General features: G+C 37.0%; 1 protein-coding gene across 3 annotated transcripts in view; it reads right to left on the bottom strand.

Annotated features, from left to right (window-relative positions):
• Positions 1 to 23,710, bottom strand: part of SLX4 (SLX4 structure-specific endonuclease subunit) — a 48,773-nt gene that overhangs the window by 3,578 nt on the left and 21,485 nt on the right. For all 3 annotated transcript variants that reach the window (XM_043975314.1, XM_043975315.1, XM_043975316.1), the window contains 5 exons: positions 22,534 to 22,680; positions 11,997 to 12,166; positions 7,895 to 10,362; positions 1,691 to 1,793; positions 42 to 500 (listed from right to left, as the gene is read on the bottom strand). In XM_043975314.1, coding sequence (XP_043831249.1) covers positions 42 to 500; positions 1,691 to 1,793; positions 7,895 to 10,362; positions 11,997 to 12,166; positions 22,534 to 22,680 — 3,347 coding nt within the window. The remainder of the gene's footprint in view (positions 1 to 41; positions 501 to 1,690; positions 1,794 to 7,894; positions 10,363 to 11,996; positions 12,167 to 22,533; positions 22,681 to 23,710) is intronic.

The raw sequence follows: 23,710 nt of genomic DNA, 5'->3' as shown, positions 1-23,710 counted from the left end.
CAGTAAGGACACCCCTACTAAACCTGTTCTTCATCCATTACCTTTGTGAACCAAAGGAGTTTTCACTTTCATCTGTAGAAGAAGCAATGGATGTCTGAGACATTGGGAGCTGATTATCACTGGCAGGGCCTGAGCACACATCCTCAGCTGGTGGTTGTGTCAGTGTTAGAAAGGCTTTATGTGGCTGCTTCCTTCTGCCTCGGGTTTTAGTGAGATTCTTTAGCCTTTGGTGACTCATGCTGGGTAAGTTCTCTGACTGACCATCTTCCACACTGGGCAGGGCACTACTGGAGGAAGCTGGTGGTAACTCATTCACTGCTCCTGAAGTCTTGACTTGAGTTGTCTGAGTTAGGCAGCAAGGTTCTGCCATCATTCTAGGGGATGTCTGCAAAGCCTGGATTTCATCCTCAGAGTCAGACGGCAGGATCTGGTGGGTGTACTGGAAAATCTCCTTCAGCTTCAGTACCATCTGGCGTTTGGGGAGAGGACGAACTCCAAATCTAAATTGGGAAATAGGTGATTTTTTAGTCCTGAACCAGATTGTTTGTATGTACTTTACAATGTTCTGCTTACTTGTCAGCAAACAGGACACAATTATTAGCAAATGTTAATGGCTGTTGGCAAAGCCAACATGCTTGTGTTCTGTGACTGTCAAAAGTTAGAGTCTGTCACACATTCTAAGTATGCTCTGGAAAATCCCCACATTGCAATAACAGTAAATGTGTGTCTTTTGAGGGTGGATCTGATTTCTGGAAACATCAAAAACACATCAAGTTAAGTCTGATGAATAAGGTTGGGGGAGTCAGGCTAAGAAAGAAAGTCTAGAGTTAGAAATGGGACATGACTATTAAGTGGTGAGATAAGAGTTTCAAATGTTCAAAGTCTTGAAGAGGAGTTCCAATAGTGTTTGAAGCAATAGTGGCACTACTGAAATCAGCGTGTAGCACACCAAAGTGACTGCTTTAAATGAGAAGAATACTTATTTAGATATGCAGACAAAGGATCTTTTTATTTATTAAGTATGACCTTGATAAATCAATTCAACAAAATTCTATTATTCTAAAAACTTGGATTCAGCTAAAAAATTTTATTTTGTGAAAATATTAACCAAATATTAACCAAAGAAAAACTTGCTAAAGAAGTGTGCAAGTCACTCATAATTGTGTAACAGGAGCACATTATCTTTTACTTTGAGGCAATAACTAAAATAAGCTAAGGAATTTTTTATTAAAATAAATAAATCATTAAAACTGACAATTATAAATATGTCTCGAAGATAGAATGGGCAGTCATTCTGGCGTGATATATTTGCTATGCAAAAATGAAGACATACATGATCTAAGGAAGGCTCTTACAATGGACCTCCTTCCACAAACTTGAAATTTCCAAAGCTCATGAAGGTTTTTTCTTATTCTCACAGAAAGTGGGCTAGACCTTCTGACTTTTCAGGAACTGCAGGCAAAGTCTGGGATAAGTCTGTGGGCCCACCCTATAATTAAGGATACCAGGAGCTCAGCTAGGTACAAGAGGCCTCAAGTCTTTAGCAGAGCCTCTTAAGAGTCAGAAGTCTGAGTCTATCCACAAAGAAGATTCCTCTAAGAAGAGAAGGAATATGAACTTTTTAGAGAAGAATCCAAGGTATCTTGTTAAACCCAAATTGTGTGTAGATAAGTAAAATAGAAACACCAACCTATTCAATTCTTTCTTTAGTTCTGGTGTTTCCATGATAGAATAACTTGGCATTGGAGTTATAGGAACTTTGGGGGGTCTATTAGTCTTCTGATCAGCAGCTTCTGTGGGAGAATAAAACAAATACAAATATTAGTAAGTGGTTGGGATAAGGGGTACTTGATGTGATGTGACTATCTGGCATCTCAATTTCATTGACATGAGTTTCTAAGCTCTGTTTCCTTATCTTTCTTTATACTGAAAACAATGCAAGTATTATTTTACTATATGAATGTAGTAATTTTCAACCTCTCTGGAGCTGTGACAAGTTATCAATGTCTGATTCCATTACACCACCACTCTCCCTTCTAAGAAGCATTACAAGGCACACTCTAGATGCATTGTGTACATATAATATTGATATGACACACTGACAACACTCTCCTTAAAATCACTGACAAATATTGGGATCTCTCAAAACCAAAGTCAGCACTTACTGTATTAAGGAGAAAATAGAACAATTAGAAGGAACTTTTAAAAGAGATCATGATTTAGTGCAATCACTCCACACACACATTTGGAGTGGTGGTCCTGGAGAACTTTGACTCCAGTGGAAAGAACATTGAATTTGCAGTCAGATGCCCTAGGTTCTAAACTTGGTACTGCCACTCATTAGTTGTTTGACTCTGGATAAGTCACTTAATCTCTCTGGGTCTTAGTTTCCTCATCTATAAAATTAGGGGTTTAGAACTAGATGACCCCTAAGGTCCTTTCCAGTTCTAAATCCTAGGAATCTCTATATTCAACATGCATTTACTCAGTATAAATGAAACCATACAACTACCACAAAATGATATTATTGAAACCTTTTTCTGAAAGGACAATCAATGTTCCAATCAATAATCCCAGTGGTCTTTTCCTCAGTTATCATCCAAGTTCTGCAAGGATAGAAAGTTTCATTTTTCTCTGTAGCCCCAAGACTCAGCACAGAACCTAGCACACAGTGGGTGCTTAACAAATGCTTGTTGATAGAAAGACTGCTTGATTGTCCCCTCTATAGAATTTGGCACCATCAGCAACATGGTTGGGTGGAGAGTGTTGGGCTTGGGGATCAGGAGATCTGGGATCCTATTCCAGATCCAATATTTGCTAGCTCACTGACCATGGGCAAGTCACTTAACCTCTTTGAACCTTGTTTTTCTCATCTACAAAATGGAGATAATGATACTCGCAATACCACATAACTGTTGTTAAAGGTATTTTGTAAACTTAATATGCTATATACATGTGATATTATTACTGAAAATATTTCCTTCTTTGGCTTCTATAACACTACACTATATTGGGGGGGGGGAGTTCTCTCTCTGCTTTTCCTCTCTCTTCCTACACCTTCCTTTTGTTAGCTGCTTTTCTTCCTACCCACTAAATGTAAGCATTCCACAAAGTTCTATCTACGAGCTTCCTTTCTTTCTACATTTTCTCTTCATCATCTCCCACTCACAACTTCAACTAGCTCATTATGGAGATGGTAAGCAAATCTATATGAGAGACCAAAAATCATTCACCTATAGAGAAGTAGTCAAAGGATATCAGTAAACAATTCTCAAAAGAAGAACTACAAAGTATTAATTATATGAATGCTCCAAATATCTATAAGAGAAGTGCAAACAAACAACTCTGGAGTTTTACCTCATACCCAGCAAACTGGCAAAGATAACAAAAGATGGGAATAATCATTATTAAAGAAGCTGTGGGGAGACAGGCAGACCAAATGGTGCAACCATTCTGGAAAGCAATGAGGAATTATGGAAATAAAGTTACTAAAATGTCTTTATCTTTTTCTTTTTTTTAGTGAGGCAATTGGGGTTGACTTGCCCAGGGTCACACAGCTAGTAAGTGTTAAGTGTCTGAGGCTGGATTTGAACTCAGGTACTCCTGACTCCAGGACGGATGCTCTATCCACTGCGCCACCTAGCTGCCCCATGTCTTTATCTTTTGACCCAGAAATTATCTTGCTAGTCATAGACCCTAAGAAGGTCATTAGCAAAAAGGAAGGATCCATATACGCCAAAATATTTATCATACTTTTTGTGGCAGAAAAGACTGGAAACAAAAAAAATGCTCATTAATTGGAGAATGGCTAAACAAATTGTGGTACCTGAATGTGAATGTAATGGAATATTATTGTGTTTTAAGAAACAATGAATAGGACGAACAGACAAGCTTGGAAAGACTTTCATGACTTAAAAAGTGAAGTTAACTGAGCCAGGAAAGCAATATACATGATAAGTACAACAATGGAAATGGAAATAACAATCAATACAAGCAATCTAAATTGTGTACTTCAGAATTATAAAGAACAAGTTTGATTCCAAAGAACAGACTTGAGAAGACAACTCCTTAAAGAGGTCAGGGGGTCCACAGTCAAGGAACACTGCATAGGATGTCAGATTTGTTGATCAGTTTTACTGAATTTTCCCTCCCTCTTTTCTTTAGTAAAAAATTCTGTTATAAAGGATGGCTTTCTGGGAAGAAGAGGGAGGTGGGGGAAATCTAGGTGATATAAAAATAAAAGATCAATAAAAATCCATTTTTTAAAAACCCTCTATTTCTAGTCTTGACTTCTTTCCTGAGATCTATTTCCAAACTTCCATATTCTACATTTCCACTTCTAACCCTAGTCTCTTTTTTTTTTTTTTTTGGCGGGGAAATGGGGGTTAAGTGACTTGCCCAGGGTCACACAGCTAGTATGTGTCCAGTGTCTGAGGCCGGATTTGAACTCAGGTCCTCCTGAATCCAGGGCCGGTGCTTTATCCATTGCGCCACCTAACCCTAGTCTCTTGATCATTCTCTATTTTCTCATACCGTTATCCCCGTTCTATATTTACCTCATTCTGTTCATGCTTTGTCCCTATGAAGCAGTCATTTTAAGAATGCATGGTCTTCCAGGCTTGAACCCATCCCGTTAATCTGCACCACTGGGATAACATCTACCACCTTCCTCCTTAGCTCCTACTTTTGAGCCACTGAATAATGCTGGAAGAAGTAAAAAACCCAAGCTAATTTGGGCCACTATAAAAATACACTAAACCCAGCTGGTAGCCCACCACTACAAAGAAATCCTCTTGTGGCTTTAATTGACTTCCTCTCACTTTCTTCACAGTGGACACTTCAAACTTTCTCCACTAATACCCCTTAACCCTGATCTTCTCAGGAGATGGTTTTGCCTCCCATTTTTATCTCCATATTTACATAGCTTTTTAGAGGTTATAAAACCCTTTCCCCACAGTTATTCTTTGTGACTATTACCCCCACTTTGCTGATAAGCTTTGTTGTTGTTGTTGTTTGTCCTTGGTTCTCAAAGAAGACCATGACAGATGTCATGACTTGCGCTGAATCGGATTTAAGTGAGGAAGGGCTGTGCAAGGTCACCAAACTCACTCTCTCTTCCAGAGACATCTGGATCCAGTGATGGCCCTGGATGTTTTAAGGCAATTGGGGTTGTAATTTACCCAGGGTCATACAGTTAGTGTCTGAGGCGAGATTTGAACTCAGGTCCTCTTGACTCCAGGGCCAGCACTCCATCTACTGGGACACCTACCCACTCCTCTTTTTTTTTTTTAATGGCTGATGAGCAAATAAAGCCTCAAGGGTCATGTGGTAAATTGCCCTTGTCAATAAAATAGAGAAGCAAGGTTTCAACCAATGCCCCCCCCCCCACCTCCAAGTCCCACTTGCCTTTTGGTACATCACCCTGCCCCTCTAGCTAATCTCTGTATTTGTCCTTTCAATTCCATACCTTCATGTTTGCTAGGCTTCTTTAAAAAAAAAAAAAGGCTTCTCATTCCCTAGAGGACAAAATTAAACCTCCTTAACACAGCACCCAAAGTCTCTAAATTACTTTTCCTGTCTTATTTTACCCTATTCCTCTCTTTATGTGTGTTATGTTCCAGGACTAAAGGTTTATCTCTGATCTCATCCTGTCCTTTCCTATAACCATGTACTTGTCAGGAGATAACAAGTTTCTTCTAAGTCTATGCCCACTGAAATCCTTCTCTTCCTTCATTGCTTTGTTCCATGAAGCTTCCTCTGAGGCCTCAGTAGGTGATCTTTCTTCCCAAACTTCTCAGTAATCTAGACTGCTCCTTTGCACTTCATACCCATCGAGAGGGAGCATGATGTGGTGGAACTCCCATTGTGACTTTGAGCCAGTCATCTCACTTCTTTGGGTTTCATCTTCCTCACAGTAAAATGAGGTGTCTGGATTAACACTCTACTAATGAAACCAAAAGACAAAAGGAAAGTAAATTGAAGCTAAATGGGAGGAAGGCTTAGGGTTCTTCCTTGCCTATGCAAATAAAGGTGTTGAAATTGGTTTTATTGTGTCCAAAGGTAACAAGGAATATCATTTCAGGGGATGCTGTGCCATCTCAAACTGTATTACTCATACAATAATCAATTGCAAAAAGAACACCAAGAAGATAATTGCAGCTTACGGAAGTGTCTGTTGTAGAGAATGAGGAAGTAAAAGAAACTATGTGAAATCGTGCTGATTATATTACTACTCAGTGACTTCAGTACAAGAGTGAGCATATGGGAGGAGAGTAAAAAATATAGTGGAAAATTTAGTCTAGGAGTCAGAAGCAAGATAGGTCAAAGGCTTATAAACCATACCAAAGCCTCCTGCTTACATAGGGAAGCAGCATGGTACAATGGAAAGACCACAGGCTGTGGGACAGAGGGCCTACTTCTAACCCCTCTTAATTCCAGTGCTTTCCTTCTTTTAATAATTTCCTATTTATCCTGTATAAATCTTGGTTCAGACATATTTGTTTGTATGTTGTCTCCATTAGATTGTAGCCTCATTGAGGAGAGGGATTATCTTTGGCCTCTTTTTATATCCTAGCACAGTGCCTGGCACATAGCAGGTGTTTAATTTATTAATTGACTAGTTGATCTCTGAGGTTCCTTCAAGCTCTGAATCAATGATCCTACAGTCATAGAATCATACTTGTTTGTGTAGCTCTTATTTTCTATTAGATTACAAAATCTTTTTTAAAAAAAAAGATGTTTCTTGAGGGCAGAGATTGTGCTATTTTTCATTTATTTTCCAGTGTCAAGCACAATGCTTTGTACGTGGTTGGCTCTTACTAATATTTACGGAATTGACTTTCACAATATGACTAATGCAGAAATGTTTAATATGATTGTACATATATAAACTATATCAGATTGCTTTCTGTCTTGGGGAAGGGGGAGGGAATGGAGGGAGAAAAATTTGGAAGTCAAAATCTTATAAAAACAAATGTCAAAAATTATCTTTACATGTAACTGGAAAAAAAAATACTATTAAGATTGAAAAAAAAATTTACTGAATTGAAATGGATGTCCAAATCAGTATCATCTCTCCCCAGACCCCATCCCCAAACCTGACTCTGCCTAAGCCTTCGGGTGAAATATTTTCTATTAGACTTTCTAAAATAGAATTTTCTATTCTTTCTAGTGTATCAGGGAAGTCGTCCCCCATTACTCCTTAATGGCAGTCATCCAGGTTTGAAATCTTCACTTAGTTTTCATTCCTCACTTTCATTTACCTCTCACATCCAGTCACAAAGTCTAATCAGTTCTGCTCTTGAAACATCTTGTATCCAACTCCTCTTTTCATACTGCTAGCAGCCCAACTTGGACTATTGCAAAAGACTTTTCCTAATCAGTCTTCTTTTTCCCCTACCGATACATTTTATACATGGTGGCTGGTTAATTTTCCTATAAGATAGCTTTGATAATTTCACTTCTCTGCTTAAGGACTGGCTCCCTACTGACTTTTGAATAAAGTCCAAACTCTATTGAGGCAGCAATTAGACTGATTTCCTAACAATCCCCCCATTGCTTCTATTATGTCTTTGTTCACTTAGGATTGCTTTTGTCCATTTCCCACTGGGAAATTAGGCTTAATCTAATTTTATGGTTTGTATAATGCCACAGGGAGCCAAACAGGGATTCAAAATGCATATTAACTATCTACTTACTTGACAGAAATCATTGAGAACAAATGGCCTGGAAACTAAAAGACATCCAGTGGTAACTCTATCCTGTCCATACTCTTATTGAGACTGCTGTGAGGTCCAAAGATCAGCTTACAGGCAAGTGAGTTTTGAAACATTATTGGGACTCAATATTCATTCCAGTAGTTAAATTACAAATATAATTCTCAAAGATTACTTACTTGGAGTCTTTAACACCTCTAATTCTTGAGCTGCTTTTTCATCTGACGATCTTTCAGCAAAAGGAAGAATTTCTGTAGACTTTTGTTCTCCATCCCAATCATCCCACAGAGCTGAATTCAAATAGCTTAGCTTACTGTTTCCGGGTGAGGCTGTACATGAAGATCTCTTTTCATTGCAGTGTAAAGATCTTTTTTTGTTGATAGGACTTCCACAAACAGGAGTGCTGTCCATTCTACTTGGGGTTCCAAGGGAGTTTCTCTCCTTTTTACTCAGAGTTTCACACACTTTACCATTGGGACTACTAGTACTTAGGTGGCCAGTCCTCTCTAAGTTCAAGTTATCAATTGGAATTGGTGAGAGAGGTTCAATATTCCAATAGTCATCATCAACTGGAATTGGGGGGTCACTGTTTAGCAAAAAGCTGCTACTCAGAGGGCAAGAATCAAGAACTTCTTCTTCCTCACTATCTACAACTTCTACCACTTCGCTACATACATTTTGGACAAGCACAGGTTTGTCATGAGCAGAAGAAAGTCCTGAGTGGGATGATGGGCTTTCCAGGGACTGTTTAGTTAAGTCAGCACGCTCAGGTGAAAACTGAGCTGGGACTACTGTGGAAAGGTTCTTATTAACCTCTGAATACTGAGGGCTTCTATAAGAGTATCTCTCACTGACTGAGGTTTCTGAGAGTGATTTGGTTTCCGAAGTAATAGGTACCCGATGAGATGATGTCTGGGGCACATTTACAGATACTTTGTCTGTTATTTCATTAACATCTTTATCCTCTATTAGTACTTTAGTCTTGCACTGTGAAACTTTATCCTGTAAAGTAGAAACACATGGCCTAGCGATGATGCTTGTGACTCGCATATGGGATGAGCAATCACGGCTTCTGTTAGTAAGAGGAGTGGCTGGAACCAGCCAAGAAGTATCTGTGCTACCACTTTCCTCTTTGCTGATGTCCTGTTTGGAGATCAGCTTAAAATCCAGTTCGTCATCCAAACAACTATTCCCCTTTCTGGGTGACTGCACCTCAGTCAGAACATCTGTACCCCTCTCTCTGTGTTCCCCGACTTCTGTGGCTACTGGGCTTTGAGAATACCTTTGGTCACTGTCAATATCAATAATTAGAAAAGGTCTGGATGATTTGGGACTACTCTTCATTTCCTTGCCTTTACCTACAAAGCTTCTGGGTGTTTTTCTTTCTCCACAGGAACTATCAGAAACTGGTTTCATTTTGGTCTGTTCTAGTTCCATTTCTTCATCTGAATCCAACAAAAGAATAATATCATCATCTTTGTTCACTTGCGATAGAGAATTCTGAGATCGGCTATTCGACTGGGACAGCCTTTGGCAAGATTTTGGTTTAGTTAGGTCAATGGACAGAGACTCAGCTGGAGAAATCAGAACTGCTGTATTTTTTTGGCTTGCAATATAACCACACTCACTGCTGTCCTTGCAGGCTGAGTCTTCATACAAAGTGTGGATATCATTGTTTTCCTTTTGCTTTTCTGTTAAAATTGGAGGAGAGACTACCTTGGAAAATTTCCTTTTTAACTGAGGAGATAATGGGGATGAACTGTGTCTACACTGAGGAAAGATTTGTGAACTGGAAGGACTCTGACAGTGGTTATATGACAGAGGGAAGTCTGGCTGCAATGGAGGTGTCTGGCAAAGAATGGGCGAATTAGACACTTCTTTCCCTAGCAAAGTCCCTTTTTGTTTCCTTGGAGTGCAGTTTACTTGGGAAGGCTCACAATACTCTCCTTGAGTCACTGAAAAAAGATGATCATAGCTCTTATCAAGATCAGAATCATGGAGTGAGTCTAGAGATGCAAGTTTTTCTCTTAGACTATCTCCTTCACCTTCTACCAAAAGATCAGAAGTACTAGAGTGAGTACCAGCTTTAGCTGGCTTTGGTGAACAGTATTTTTCAGGAGACTCTGTACCACTCTGATTGTCTGGAATCTTTTTTTGGTATCTTTCTTTCACAGGAGTGAAATGTTTAATATTTAAATTGCTGCTTACATTAGGTTCCTGACCTTTCACTTGCTCAGAAGAGTCTATTTTATATGTACTGTCCATCTGTTTTTTAAATTTGACACTTGCTGGTAAACATTCAAATAGTGGAATTTCTTCCCCCGGCTGGCCAGCTACTGAATCTTCCTTTATCTGACACTTCCTTTGAAGCATCTTTCGCTGAGTAGCAGCAAACTCATAGATTTCATCCATTTCCTCTTCATTTACTTTCTCTCTGTCATCTTCTTCCTGATCTTGTAGCTTAAGTAAAGGCTCTGATTCTTTATCTTCATCTACCCACATTGACCTCAATAGTTCTTGGAAATTTTCTGCTCTACTTTCACAATCCTCTTCTTCTTTCTCCACCAAAAACATATCATCTTCTGAATTAATATCAGTACCCTCTAGGCCACTTTCGCATAGATCAACAAGTTCCTTCACTCCAAACCTGCAGAAATGAAATGAAAAAGCATCAATCAAACCATGTTTCTCTCATTCAAGGATGAGGTCAGAGGCAGAACTGGAATTCATATATTAAAAGAAAGGGGGGGTCAGCTAGGTGGCGCAGTGGATAGAGCACCGGCCCTGGAGCCAGGAGTACCTGAGTTCAAATCTGGCCTCAGATACTTAACACTTACTAGCTGTGTGACCCTGGGCAAGTCACTTAACCCCAATTGCCTCACTAAAAACAAAAACAAAAACAAAAAGAAAGGAAGGCTGAAGTAGGAATAATAAGGGAATTACCACAAATACCATATATTTGTCCTTTCCTCCATCCTTCTGTAACAAGGACACTCTTCCCCAAGACCAATCTTGCTGAAGTCTGCCTGGTCATTAGGATGTTCTAATAAGAACCTCCTATAACCAATTCCTCAAAGTGTCTCAAGGCTGTGTGGTTTAAATAATATATAATATAATACTTAAAGTACCCAAAACTATGAAGGCTCAACTGCCTCTAGATTTCTCAAGGAGACAGATGTAACGTATACTATAAGCTATATTTTACCCTAAACAGAAAGCTGAAAGCTATATGGCCCTACCACATACCCGTCACAGCCTTAAACTTTGGCCAGAGACTCATAAAAGAACATGTTACTATAAGTAACTAACAAATTCCACCTAAAGTATTCTATTCCTGCAAGGTCATCATTGGTGATAAACTTCTGACTAATAATCATAACTGATATTAACAGGAGGAAGGGAAGGGATAAGAAAAAGGAAGTGGAGGAGGAATGGAGGAAGGGAATAAGCATTTATAGCATCTTCACTAAGCACTTTTTATAAACACCAAGTTATCTGAGGGGGACAGCTAGATGGTATAGTGAATAGAGTAACAGGTCTGGAATCATGAAGACCTAAGTTCAAAGCTGGACTCAGACACTTATTAACCACATGACCCTGAGCAAGTCACTTAACCCTTTTGCTTCAGTTTCCTCATCTGCAAAATGAGCTGGAGAAGCAAATGGCAAACCCCTCCAGGATCTTTGCCAAGAAAACCTCAAAAATGGGTCACAGAGAGTCTCAGAAAGAGTCAAAAACAACTGAAACCACTGAATCTAATCTAGTTTGATCCTGACAACAATACTAGAAGGCAGATATTATTATTCCCATTTCACAGTTGCGGATACTGCAGCAAACAAAGGTTAGGTGACTACTTGCCAAGGGTTACACAGTCAGTAAGTCTCTATGGCTAGATCTTAACTCAGGTCTTCCTGATTCCAGGCTCGGTCCTCCACTGAGTCGCCTAGTTGTTTCAGTAGTCCTAACAGAATACTTAAAAGTCTGAAAAGCACTTTGCACCCTTTCTGTTGTGTGATCTTCTCAAGAATACAGTCACATAGGCCTTGTAGATATTATCTTCATTTACAGAGGAATAACCTGAGGCCCACAGTTACATAGCTACAAAGTGGCAGAGTCAGGATTGGAACCCTGGTATCTCCTACTTCTGAATCCAGTGCTCCTTCCGCACTATACTGACTTTCCAATGTATGACAACGCTTAATTTGCACAAAAAAAAACAACACTGATACACTTTGGAAAGTTAGTTTCAATTGTTAAGTAAGCAAAAAGTAGCAGAGTGACCTGATGGCCAGGGACTGCAAGTCGGTGAGCAGATGGGAAGGAATCTTAGTATCAGCTGTGTACAGGTACTGTAGAAACATGTGAACTGTCTCAGTGTTAACTTCATTCAAAAGGACTCTTCGTGTTCTCAAATTCCCATCTTCCACTACAAAGAAACCTTCATTATGTACCTGAGAAGGAAAGAAAACAATTTTTTAAAAGTTTCTTATCAATAGAGACCTAACTAGAGGAGACAGATTGAATATTGGCCACATGGATACTAGAACTAGTCTTATAAATTCCCCCAACTACTAAGGAAAACAATAGAAGGGTAATTTATTTTGCCAGTCAAATACCTAGGATGGGGGCAGCTAGGTGGTGCAGTGGATAAAGCACTGGCCCTAGATTCAGGAGGACCTGAGCTCAGATTCAGCCTCAAACACTTGACACTTACTAGCTGTGTGACCCTGGGCAAATCACTTAACCCTCACTGTCCTGCAAAACAAAACAAAACAAATATCTAGGATAGTAGGTTCTTAGGCTAGTCTTATTTTTCTTTTGCTAATCATGCAATAACCCCACACCTTCAATTCATTGAATTATAAAAGTATTTTATTATTTTCCAGTTACATGTAGAAATAGTTTTCAACATTTGTTTTTGTAAGATTTCTAGTTTCAAATTTTTCTCCCTCCCTCCCCTCTCTCCCCCACTACCCACGACAGCAAATAATCTGATATAGGTTATATATATGTACAATAACATTAAACATATTTCTGCATTAGTCATGTTATAAGAGAAGAATCAGAGCAAAAAGGAAAAACCTCAAAAAAGAAAAACAATAGCACCAAAAAAACAAAAGAAATATTATGGTTCAATCTGCATCCATATTCCACAGTTGTTGGGTTTTTTTCTGGATTTGGAGAGCATTTTCCATCATGAGTCCTTTGGAACTATCTTGGACCATTGTATTGCTGTTCCAAGGATTTTGCATCATGTGCTACATTTGAGATAAAATTCCTTGTCAGTTTGTTAAGAGAGCAGAATTCTTTTTTTTTTTTTCTTCAGGCATTTAATACCATCTCCTACAGTTTATTTTTTTAAATAAATATTTTTATTTAAAGTTTGGGGTTCCGATTTTTGTCCTTCTTTCTCTCCTTCCCCTTCCCTGAGTCGGCAAACAATCAGATATGTGTTATACATATATGATTATGAAAAACATTACCATATTTGTCATTTTGTACAAGGAAACCTAATTAAAAGGAAAAAATGAAAGAAAGTAAAAAATCACATGCTTCAGTCTGTTCCATCAATATCAGTTCTTTCTTTGGAGGTGGATAGTATGTTTCATCAATAGTACTTTGGGATTGTCTTGGATCACTGTATTGTTGAGAATAGTCAAGTCATTCACAGTTCTTCATCAAACAATATTGCTGTCTCTGTGCACAATGTTCTCTTGGTTCTGCTCACTTCACAATACATCATTTCACACATGAAAGATCAGAATTCTTAAGGTGAAGTTCTTCAGTAACTCAACCTACTTTTCCTCTCACAAATGTAAGTCTTTATAGACTTAATGCCAAAATGATATTGTGGGGAAAAGAAACAATTCTGGTGGGGGGAAATCAATAAATCTAAGATCCCCTTGTTCTAATCTAATGGCTTTCCTTGACCTCCTATCAAACTTGTCCTCTTTGTTCCATTCTTTTCCACTGAAGAGTAAGCATTACAGCATTTCAGAAAAAAAGAAGGGTACTGATGATACTTTAAAAATTAAGAAATAAAAGAGTACTAATGAACCATTTTAAAAACAGAAGTGAGCATATGGAAGTTCAGTAGAAGACAAAGGAAACCAGGGCACTCTTGGACCTAACACATAAAATCTGAAATATTACACCCCGTCAACCCACAAAAAAAATAGCCAACCTATACATAGTGGAGATTCAGTTTTATATGCAGTACTCTTTTATCATTCTTTAAAAAATGCTTATTGTAGCAGTTTTCAAAATAAATCAAAGCTATCAAAAGGCTTATGAAAAATGCTCTAAATAACTATTGATTAGAGAAATGCAAAATAAAACAACTCTGAGGTACCACCTCACACCTATCAGAGTGGCTAATATGACAGAAAAAGAAAATGATAAATACTAGAAGTTTATGTTGGAGTTGTGAACTGGTCCAATCATTCTGTAGAGCAATTTGAAACTATACCCAAAGGGGTATAAAACTGTGCATACATTTTGCCCCAGTAATACCACTACTAGGTCTGTATTCCAAAGAGATCAAAGAAAAGGGAAAAGGAACTATATATATCAAAATGTTTATAGCATCTCTTTTTGGGGTGGCAAATAATTGGAAACTGAGGGGATGCCCATCAACTGGGGAATGGCTGAACAAATTAGGGTAGATGATTATGAAAGAATACTCTTATGCTATATGATGAGCAGGATGGCTTCAGAAAAACCTGGGAAGACTTATATGAGCAAAGCAAAATGAAGTGAGCAGAACCAAGAGAACACTGTACATAGTAATAGCTATATTTTAATGATGACCAACTGTGAAAGACATTGCTACTCTGATGAAGACAATGATCTCAGACAATTCCAAAGCACTTATGATGAAAAATGCTATCCACCTTCAGAGAGAACTGATGAACTCTGAATGTAGATTGATGCATGCTTTTTTCATTTGCTTTCTTTTTCTTGCTTTTTTTTTCTGCAGCATGACTAATATGGAAATGTATTTTACATGACTTCACACATATAAATGAGATTATATTGCTGGCCTTCTCAATAGGAGGAGGAAGGGGTACAGGGGGAGGATTGGGAATTCAAAGTTTAAGAAAACAATGTTAAAATAAAGAATAATTTTTTAAAAGAGATTATTTTATCAGTTTTGTAAATCATTTGTAAACACTTGTTTGCATATTATTTCCCCTATTAAACTATAAGCTCCTTTAAAAAAAAAACCTTACCTTTTGACCTAGCAATACCACTACTAGATCTACATCCCAAAGAGATCATTAAAAAAAGGAAAAGGACCCATGTACAAAAATATTTATAGCTGCTCTTTTTGTGGTGGGAAAGAATTGGAAATTGAGAAGATGCCCATCAACTGGGGAATGGTATACAAATTGTAGTATGTGAATGTAATGGAATACTACTGTGCGGTAAGAAATGATAAGCAGGCATATTTCAGAAAAAAACTAGAAAGACTTACATGAATTGATGCTGAGTGAAACGAGCAGAACCAAGAAAACATTGTACACAGTATCAACAACATTGTGTGATGATCAACTGTGATAGACTTGGTTCTTCTCAGCAGTGAAATGATCCAAAAGAATTTCAAAGAACTCATGATAGAAAATGTTTTCCACATCCAGAAAAAGAACTATGAAATTTGAATGCAGATTGAAGCATATTATTTTCATTTATGTTGTTTTATTAGTTGTTTCTTCTTTATTTTTTAAAAATTTTGTTCTGACTCTTCTCTCACAACATGACTAATGTGGAAATATGTTTAACACGAATGTAATATATAACCTATATCAGATTGCTTGCTGGCTTTGGGAGAGGGGAGGGAAGGGAGGATGCAAGAAAAATTCAGAACTCAAAATCTTGTAAAAATGAATGTTGAAAACTATCTATACACATAATTGGGAAAAAATAAAATACTAAGGAAAAAATGTTTTGCCAACAACAAAAAATGCTAGTTTCTTGTTGACTTTGTATAGGGAAAAATTAATATGTATAAAATGTTTTTATAACTATCTTGTTAGAAAATTTAATCTTTTATTAATCTGTCCCTCCCTCTATTGAGATGGGGGTAGGGGTGGGGGAATCTTAAAAATACATTTATAATTTGAAAAAAAAAATCCCATATTGGCCAAGTCAAAAAATGTATGTCTCTTTTTGAATTTTAAGTTTTCTGTTAGGAGATGAGTGACCTACTTCATCTTCATTCTTTTGGCCTTGTGGCTTATAATTTCAATCAGAGTCCTAAAGTATTTCAAAGTTATTTTTCTCCATAATGTTGTTATCACTGTATAAATAGTTCTAGTACAGCTCAATTCCCTCTGCATGAGTTCATAAGTTTCTAAATTTCCTCTAAAATTGTTCATTTTTTTCATTTCTTATAGCACAATAATATTTCATTATATTCATATACCACAATTTGTTCCATCATTCCCCAATAGGACAAACCCTGAGTGCCAATATTTGGCTACACCAAAAAAAGTTGCTATAAATATTTTTGTATAAAATTTTATTTTCAGTTCTAAATTCCCTCCCTCCCTCCTCCCATACACATTGAAAAGGCAAGAAAAATCATATAGATCCTTTTCTTATTTCTTTGGGGGCATAACTGGGTCAAAGGGTAGGTACTTCTTTGGCATAGTTTGAAACTGTTTTCCAGAATGGTTGGAGCAATTCATAGATCCACCAAAAGTACACTAGTATACCTCTTTTCTCACAGCCTCACCAACATTTATAATTTTCCTTTTTTGGTCATTTTTCCCATTCTGATGTGTGTGAGATGGAACCTCAAAATTGCTTTAATTTGAATTTCTCTAATTATTAGTGAGAACATTTTTCCACATGGTTCTTGGTAACCTGGATTTCTTCCTTTGGAAACTCCCTGCTCATATCCTTTTACCTATTGGGAAATGGTTCTAAAACTTATAAATGTGGATCAGTTCCTTATATATTTTGGATATGAGACCTTCATCAGTGAAATTTGCCACATAGATTTTTTCCCCCCAAGCTACCTGTTTTCCTTCTAATTTTAACAATATTAGATTTGTGCAAAAACTTTTCAATTTTATATAATCAAAATCTTGATTTTATTTTCTGAAATACTCTATTAGTTGTTTAGTCGTGAACTCTTCCCCTATCCATAGATCTGAAAGATAATTTCTTCCTTGCTCATCTAATTTGTCTGACTTTTTTATATCTAGATAAATCATTTTGAGCTTATCTTAGTATATCTTTGTGGTACTGAGTTAAACCTAATTTCTGCCAGACTGTTGTCCACTTTTCTTAAAGCTTTTGTCAAATAAGGAGTCCTTCTCCAAGTAACTGGGGTCTCTGTGTTTATCAAACACCAGGCTACTATGTTTGTTTACCTAATTTGTTCCATTGATTGATCTTCTTAAAAAGCAAGTATCAAATACTTTTTTGGGGGGGGGGTGAGGCAATTGGGGTTAAGTGACTTGCCCAGGATCACACAGCTAGTAAGTGTCAATCGTCTGAGGCTGGATTTGAACTCAGGTACTCCTGACTCCAGGGACGGTGCTCTATTCACTGTGCCACCTAGCTTCCCCTCAAATACTTTTTTTTTTTTTGTGGGGCAATGGGGGTTAAGTGACTTGCCCAGGGTCACACAGCTAGTAAGTGTCAAGTGTCTGAGGCCGGCTTTGAACTCAGGTACTCCTGAATCTAGGGCCAGTGCTTTAACCACTGCGCCATCTAGCTGCCCCCCCCCCTCAAATACTTTTAATGATTACTGCTTAGTACTATAATTGGAGATCTGATACCATTAGGTCCTCTTCTTACTTTTAATTATTCATGAGATTCTTGATCTTTTATTCCTCCACATGAATTTCACTATTTTTTTTCTAGCTCTATAAAATATTCTTTTGGTTGACTGGTATAGCTCTGAATAAGTAAAATAGTACTAGCATTTTAAATTATATTTGCTTGACCTACCCATGAGCAATTAGAGTTTCTCCAATTATTTAGGGCTGTCTTTATTTCTACAAGTATTTTACAGTTGGATTCATATAGTTTCTAGGTGAATCTTGGAAAATCCATTTTATAGTCTCTATAGTTGTCTTCTTGCTAGGTTTTGTTGGTAACAGAAGTTCTGATGATTTGTGGAGATTTATCTTATATCCTGCAATTTTGCTAGTTATTGTTTCAGTTTTTTAGATGATTCCCTCTAGGACTCTCTAATGACACCATCATATTTTAGAAAAGCAATAATTTTGTTTCTTTTTGTGGATGCTTATTTCTTAGGATTTGGGGGGGGGGGGCAGGACAAAGAGGGTTAAGTGACTTGCCCAGGGTTACACAGCTAGCAAGTGTCTGAGACCAGATTTGAACTCAGGTTCTCCTGATTCTAAGACCAGTGCTTTATCCACTGTGCCATCTAGCTGCCCTCGGATGCTTATTTCTTAAATTTCTTTTTCTCATCTTATTGCTATAGCTAAGATTTCTAGCACTATGTTAAGCAGAAGAGGTGATAATCAGTATGAGTTTTACCTCTGATTTTATAGGAAAGAACTTTTTTCCACAAGATAAGTTTGCACTTGGATTTAGATATTATTTACTACAGTTAAGAAAAAGTCTACCTCTTCCTATGATTTCTAGGTTTTAAAATTTTAATTTTATTTTAATTAAATATTTTTTATTTTATTTTTTATGGAAATGAGTATTTATTTTATCAAGTGTTCAGCGTCTACCAATATTAATAAGGTTTATTATATTATATCCTATCCTATGTTGAACCAATCTTGAAACACAACATGGTCATAGTATATAATCTTTGTAATATGTTGTTATAAAGCTACTTAAATATTAATATATGTTAAATTTTTACATCAATTTTTGCTTTTCAGATCAATGTTAAGTGTTTATCATTTGTTCAATTTCATTTTCTGATATTGGCTTATATATATTCTATAAAGTCTATTTCTTTTGCTAATATGGGTTTTTATGTTTTAGTTAAGTATTAATCTATTTCCTCTAAGTTATCAGTTTTGTTGGCATACAACTGGGCAAAACTGTTTTTAATAATTTCCTTTACATTATTTTTAATTCTTTTTCATTTCTGATATAAACAACATAGTTTTCCTCTCCATTTTAAAAAATCAGATTTGCTATTTATTTTATTCCTTTCTTTCTCCCTCACCCCTGGCCAACAAAACAAAACAAAACATAGCTACTACTTCTGTTTATCAATTCAATGGTCTTTTTAAATTTTATTAATCTTTTATTTTCAGATTCTCTACTTTCTTGGTTAGAGATTTCTGATTTGTTCAAGTTTTTTTTTTAAATTGTATGCCCATTTCGTCAATTTGTTTTTTCTCTTTTGTTGCTGAAAGTGTCTAGATAACATTTCCTCTCTGAACTGCATTAGCTGCATCTCATAAGTTTTGTTATGCCTCATTATTGTCATCCGCTTTGATTAAATTTTCTACTTTTTCTATAATTTGTCCTTTGACCTACCAATTCTTTAAAATTATGTTATTTAGTCTCCAGTTACTTTTTTTTTTTTCTTGGTGAGGCAATTGGGGTTAAGTGACTTGCCCAGGGCCACACAGCTAGTAAGTGTTAAGTGTCTGAGGCCGGATTTGAACTCAGGTCCTCCTCCTGAATCCAGGGCCGGTGCTCTATCCACTGTACCACCTAGCTTCCCCTCCAGTTACTTTTTAATTATTTCTTTAAGGACCTTTTATTAAATATAATTTTTATCACATCATGATAGTAAATGATGTGGTAAGTATTTGTTTTTCTACATTTTTGGTAAGGTCTTTATGCTCCACTACATGGTCAATTTTTAAAGAAGTTATATATAGCTAAGAGGAATATAAAGTCTATTCCCATTTACTAATCACAAGAGAGCTATCACTTCTACTTTTTCTAAAGTTCTATTCAGGTACTTAATTATCTAGGTCTGAAAGAGATGGTGCATTAAATTTTCCACTATTAGTTTTAATATGTTTCTCCTAATTCACTTTCCCCTTTTAGATGTTGTGCTATTAGTTGCATATATATTATTGACATTAATTATCTATGGTGCCTTTTAGCATAATGTAATTTCGATACTAATCTTTTTAAATTTTCTATTTACTCTAGTTCTATCTTAAATCATATCTGCCATCCCTGCTTAGTTCAGCTTAAGCACTGCAGATTTTGCTCCAACTTATTTTAATTCTATGTGAAACTTTGTGTTCCAAGCATTTTTCTAGCAAAAACCCATATTACTGGACTGTTTTCTAATACATTCTTCCATTTTATGGATGAGGTTATCCCATTCACATTCATGTTTGACTATTAATTGTGTATTTCCCTCATCCTGTTCTCTTGTACTTTTTCTTCTCTTTACTCCTACCTCCCACTTTAAAAACAAGGTGGTAAAGGAATTAATCTCTTCACACTGCTCCTTCCAAAATTCAAGTTTCTTTTGTTCATAACTATTCTCTTTCCTAGCCTTCCCTTCCTCTTATCACTGTCCCCTATTTCCCTTTTGCGTTCTGTGTATTTTTATACCAAAATCTGAGTTCGTGCATATAACTCTATTCAATCTTCCTTTATCTGATTCAGACAAAAGTGAGATTCATGGATGTTTGTCCCCCTACCCTTTCCTTCATGGCAATATACTCTTTATCTATTAAGCAACAGTGATTTCACGTCTTCCTTCTTTCTTTCCCAGATAGACCCTTCCCCCTCTCATTTTTGACTTTTCCTGAGATCATTAAAACAGAAGAAAATGATCCATGACCTTCTTGTCATTTTTACCTTTCTCAATGACACTTATAAATATTAGGGTTTTGAGGAGACTTTGTTTCTTATCCCCCTATTAAAATGTAAAAAATCCATTCCTATGTAGTCCCTTTTAATTACAAATATGTGAAACTGTCTACATTTCACTTAGCACCTGTGTTTGCATTTCAAAATGTCCATTCAGTTCTGGCCTTTTTCATAAGGAATGCTTAGAAATTTTGTTACATTAAAGATCCATTTTTCTCCTGTTTGATTATACTTAGTTATCCTGGACAGGTTGTCTTTGGTTGTAAGACTCTGTTACCTTTTGGAATACCATATGACAAGCTCTCCCTTCTCTTTAAGCCAGCAGCGAGTCTTACGTGGTGCTTGCTATGTCTCCGTGGTACTTGAATTCATTCTTTTTGACTGATTGGAATACTTTTTCTTTGACCTGAAAACTCAGGAGTTTGGCTAAAATATTCCCAGAAGTTTTGCTTGTGGGATTCCCACCCAGAGGTAAATATGTATTCCTTCTATTTTCATTTTGCCCTTTGGTTGTAAGAGTTCTGGGCAGTTTTCATATATAATTTCTTGAAATAAAATATCTTGATTTTATTATGAGGTTTTTTCAGGAAATTTAATAATTCTTAGATTCTCTCTCTTTGACCTGTTTTTTTTTGTTGTTGTTGTTTTTTGACCTGTTTTTTAATCCATTTTTTTTTATCAATTCTTACATTTTCTTCTTCTTTCCCCCCAATCTTTTGGCTTTGTTTCAATATTCCCTGCTGCCTTACTGAGCTGATGTGTTCTGTATCACCCATCCTAATTTTATGAGTATTCAGTTTTTGAATGAGATTTTCCACTATCTATTCTAAGGTGTCAATTTTCCTTATAATTTCTTCCTCCCTTGCTATTCTATTTTATAGTTTTTCCTTTTATTTCTTCCAGATATGCCTACAGCTTTATTGCCCAGCACATTTTTTTCTTCAAGGTTTTACCTGGACTTATTGTGGGATTCTTTTCAGGATTTGCCCCTTGAGTGCCTCTCAAATTAAGTTATTTCCTTATGCTATTTGTCATCTTTCTTGGTTTGCTCATCTCATCTGTCTTAGCATCTAGGGTGGGGGAACCTGTATTTGTGTCAATCTCCTCAATAGAATGGCACAGGCCAAGCTTTCCTGGTCCTGATTATGGAAGCCTTGACTAGGGGGACTCTGGGGTTGCTCCAGTGCTGGGCTCTGCCTGCGGGCACCAGGGCCTCCCCCTGCTTTAGGCTCTGCTTGACCTTTTCCTTCCTGTGTTTAAGACTCAGGGACTACTCCCTTACTAGGCTCCTTCCACCGGATTCGGGGGCTGCTCAGGCTGGATACTATCTAGGATCATTCTCCCAAAGCTGGGCTTGGGTCATCAGTGCCACAGTGGACCCTGCCTGGGACTCCCCGTGTCTGCTCTTTTCTATGGGCTTCAAGAATAGGGCCATTGTCAGTCTCAGGCTGCTAGGGGCTCCACTTTCTAATACAGGCCTGGTTTCTACCTGTTTATCCCAGGGTTTCCACAGGACTCCAGGGGTCCCCCTGTGGATTCCTAGGCAGGGTAGTAAAGTCTACAGGTGATTCTTCTTATTTCTTTGTAATTTTTAGAGTTACACATTTCTAATTCCCACTGGAGTGTTTTCAGAGGACCTGGGCTCTTCCATGTACTAGAAAGTCCCCATATTCCTACAATTCCCATTCATATTTGCTGATATTTATTAAGTTCACAATAAAAAAAGGGAAATTAAAAAATGTTTAAGGGCAAAATGAAAAGAACATGAAAGTAAAGAGAAAAATGTTTGGGATTTGTAAAGGAGACATTAAGGATAGTGTGATGGGAAAGGGAGAAAAGGTTAAGGGAAAAAAGGGAAGAAAAGTTAGAAAGAAAAATAGAAAATACAGAAAAGAGGGAAGGAGAACACTAGTCAAGGGAGAGGAAAAGGGATAGAAGGTAGCAAAATGAGGGAAAAAATGTAGAGTAAGAAGAATACGCAAAGAAAAGAAAGAAGTTACATTAAAAAAAAATCTCTAACCATACTTACAATCTGAATGAGGTGTGGGCATCGTGCATAAAGCACAAACATGTGAGCATAAAGCACATCTCCAGAGTCCATTTGAAATTGCACATCACTCAGGTGGGGGTTGTTGACCATTGCACCAAAATCGGCAGACAGCAAACTAAGTGACAGCTGAAAAAATGAAAGGGATGAAAACAGCCGTTTTCTACCAGAATTCACTTCTCTAACAAAGTGGCTAATCCATTCCAACCAGCCTCACTACAACATAGGATGATATCCATTATGGAAGCTTCAAATATAAAACTTTGTGTTATTTAGGATAAACACTGCAGAGGATAGAGGATTGATATGCTGGTTATTTCAGTTAAAGGAAACTTAAAGATGTTCACAAATGAATTGGTGGCCCTGACCAAATGGAAAGAAAATATACAGCAATGCCCACCCTCCCTTGGCTTTTTAAGCCAGTGTTATGAAGTCATTCCCATATAAACCCACAGAGCAAATGCTTCTTAAAGCAGATGATGACATAAAACAGGTTAAGGACACTTGTACTTTAAGCAGCATGAAGAGAATAGATGTAAACCAACTTGGTAAGCTCATTTTATTGTGTACATGAAGCAACTGCAGCTAATGGTAACTGTGATAAATCAAGGAAGATGTTAAGCTAAAAATAATTATAAATCTAATAATCATATGTTGTACTAATATAGCAGTTTAAGATTTGATAAGTACTTGACAAATTCTCTCATGTGATCCTCACAACAACCCTTTGAGGGAGGTGCTATTATTATCCCCATTTTACATAAGGAAGAACAGAGGCTGAAAGTGGTTAAGTGACCTTTGCTCAGGGTCACACAGATAATAAGCAGTTGAGGCTCTTACTAAGAAGGAGCTGCATGTAATAGATTTACAGTTTCATAGACAATCCTTTTTTTGGTCTTCTTTGTATTTGATAATGTTCACATCTGATCATTTTCTGGTTCATAATTTTAAAAATTAAAAATAAGTAAAAAGAATTGTAATAGGGGCAGCTAGATGGCGCAGTGGATAGAGCACCGGCCCTGGAGTCAGGAGTACCTGAGTTCAAATCTGGCCTCAGGCACTTAACACTTACTAGCTGTGTGACCCTGGGCAAGTCACTTAACCCCAATTGGCTCACTTAAATAAAAAAATTAAAAAATAATTGTAATACTTTGAAAAA

Source organism: Dromiciops gliroides, chromosome 1, assembly GCF_019393635.1.
Source record: "Dromiciops gliroides isolate mDroGli1 chromosome 1, mDroGli1.pri, whole genome shotgun sequence".
Classification (NCBI taxonomy): Eukaryota; Metazoa; Chordata; class Mammalia; order Microbiotheria; family Microbiotheriidae; genus Dromiciops; species Dromiciops gliroides.
This window is presented reverse-complemented; position numbering and strand designations above follow the sequence as displayed.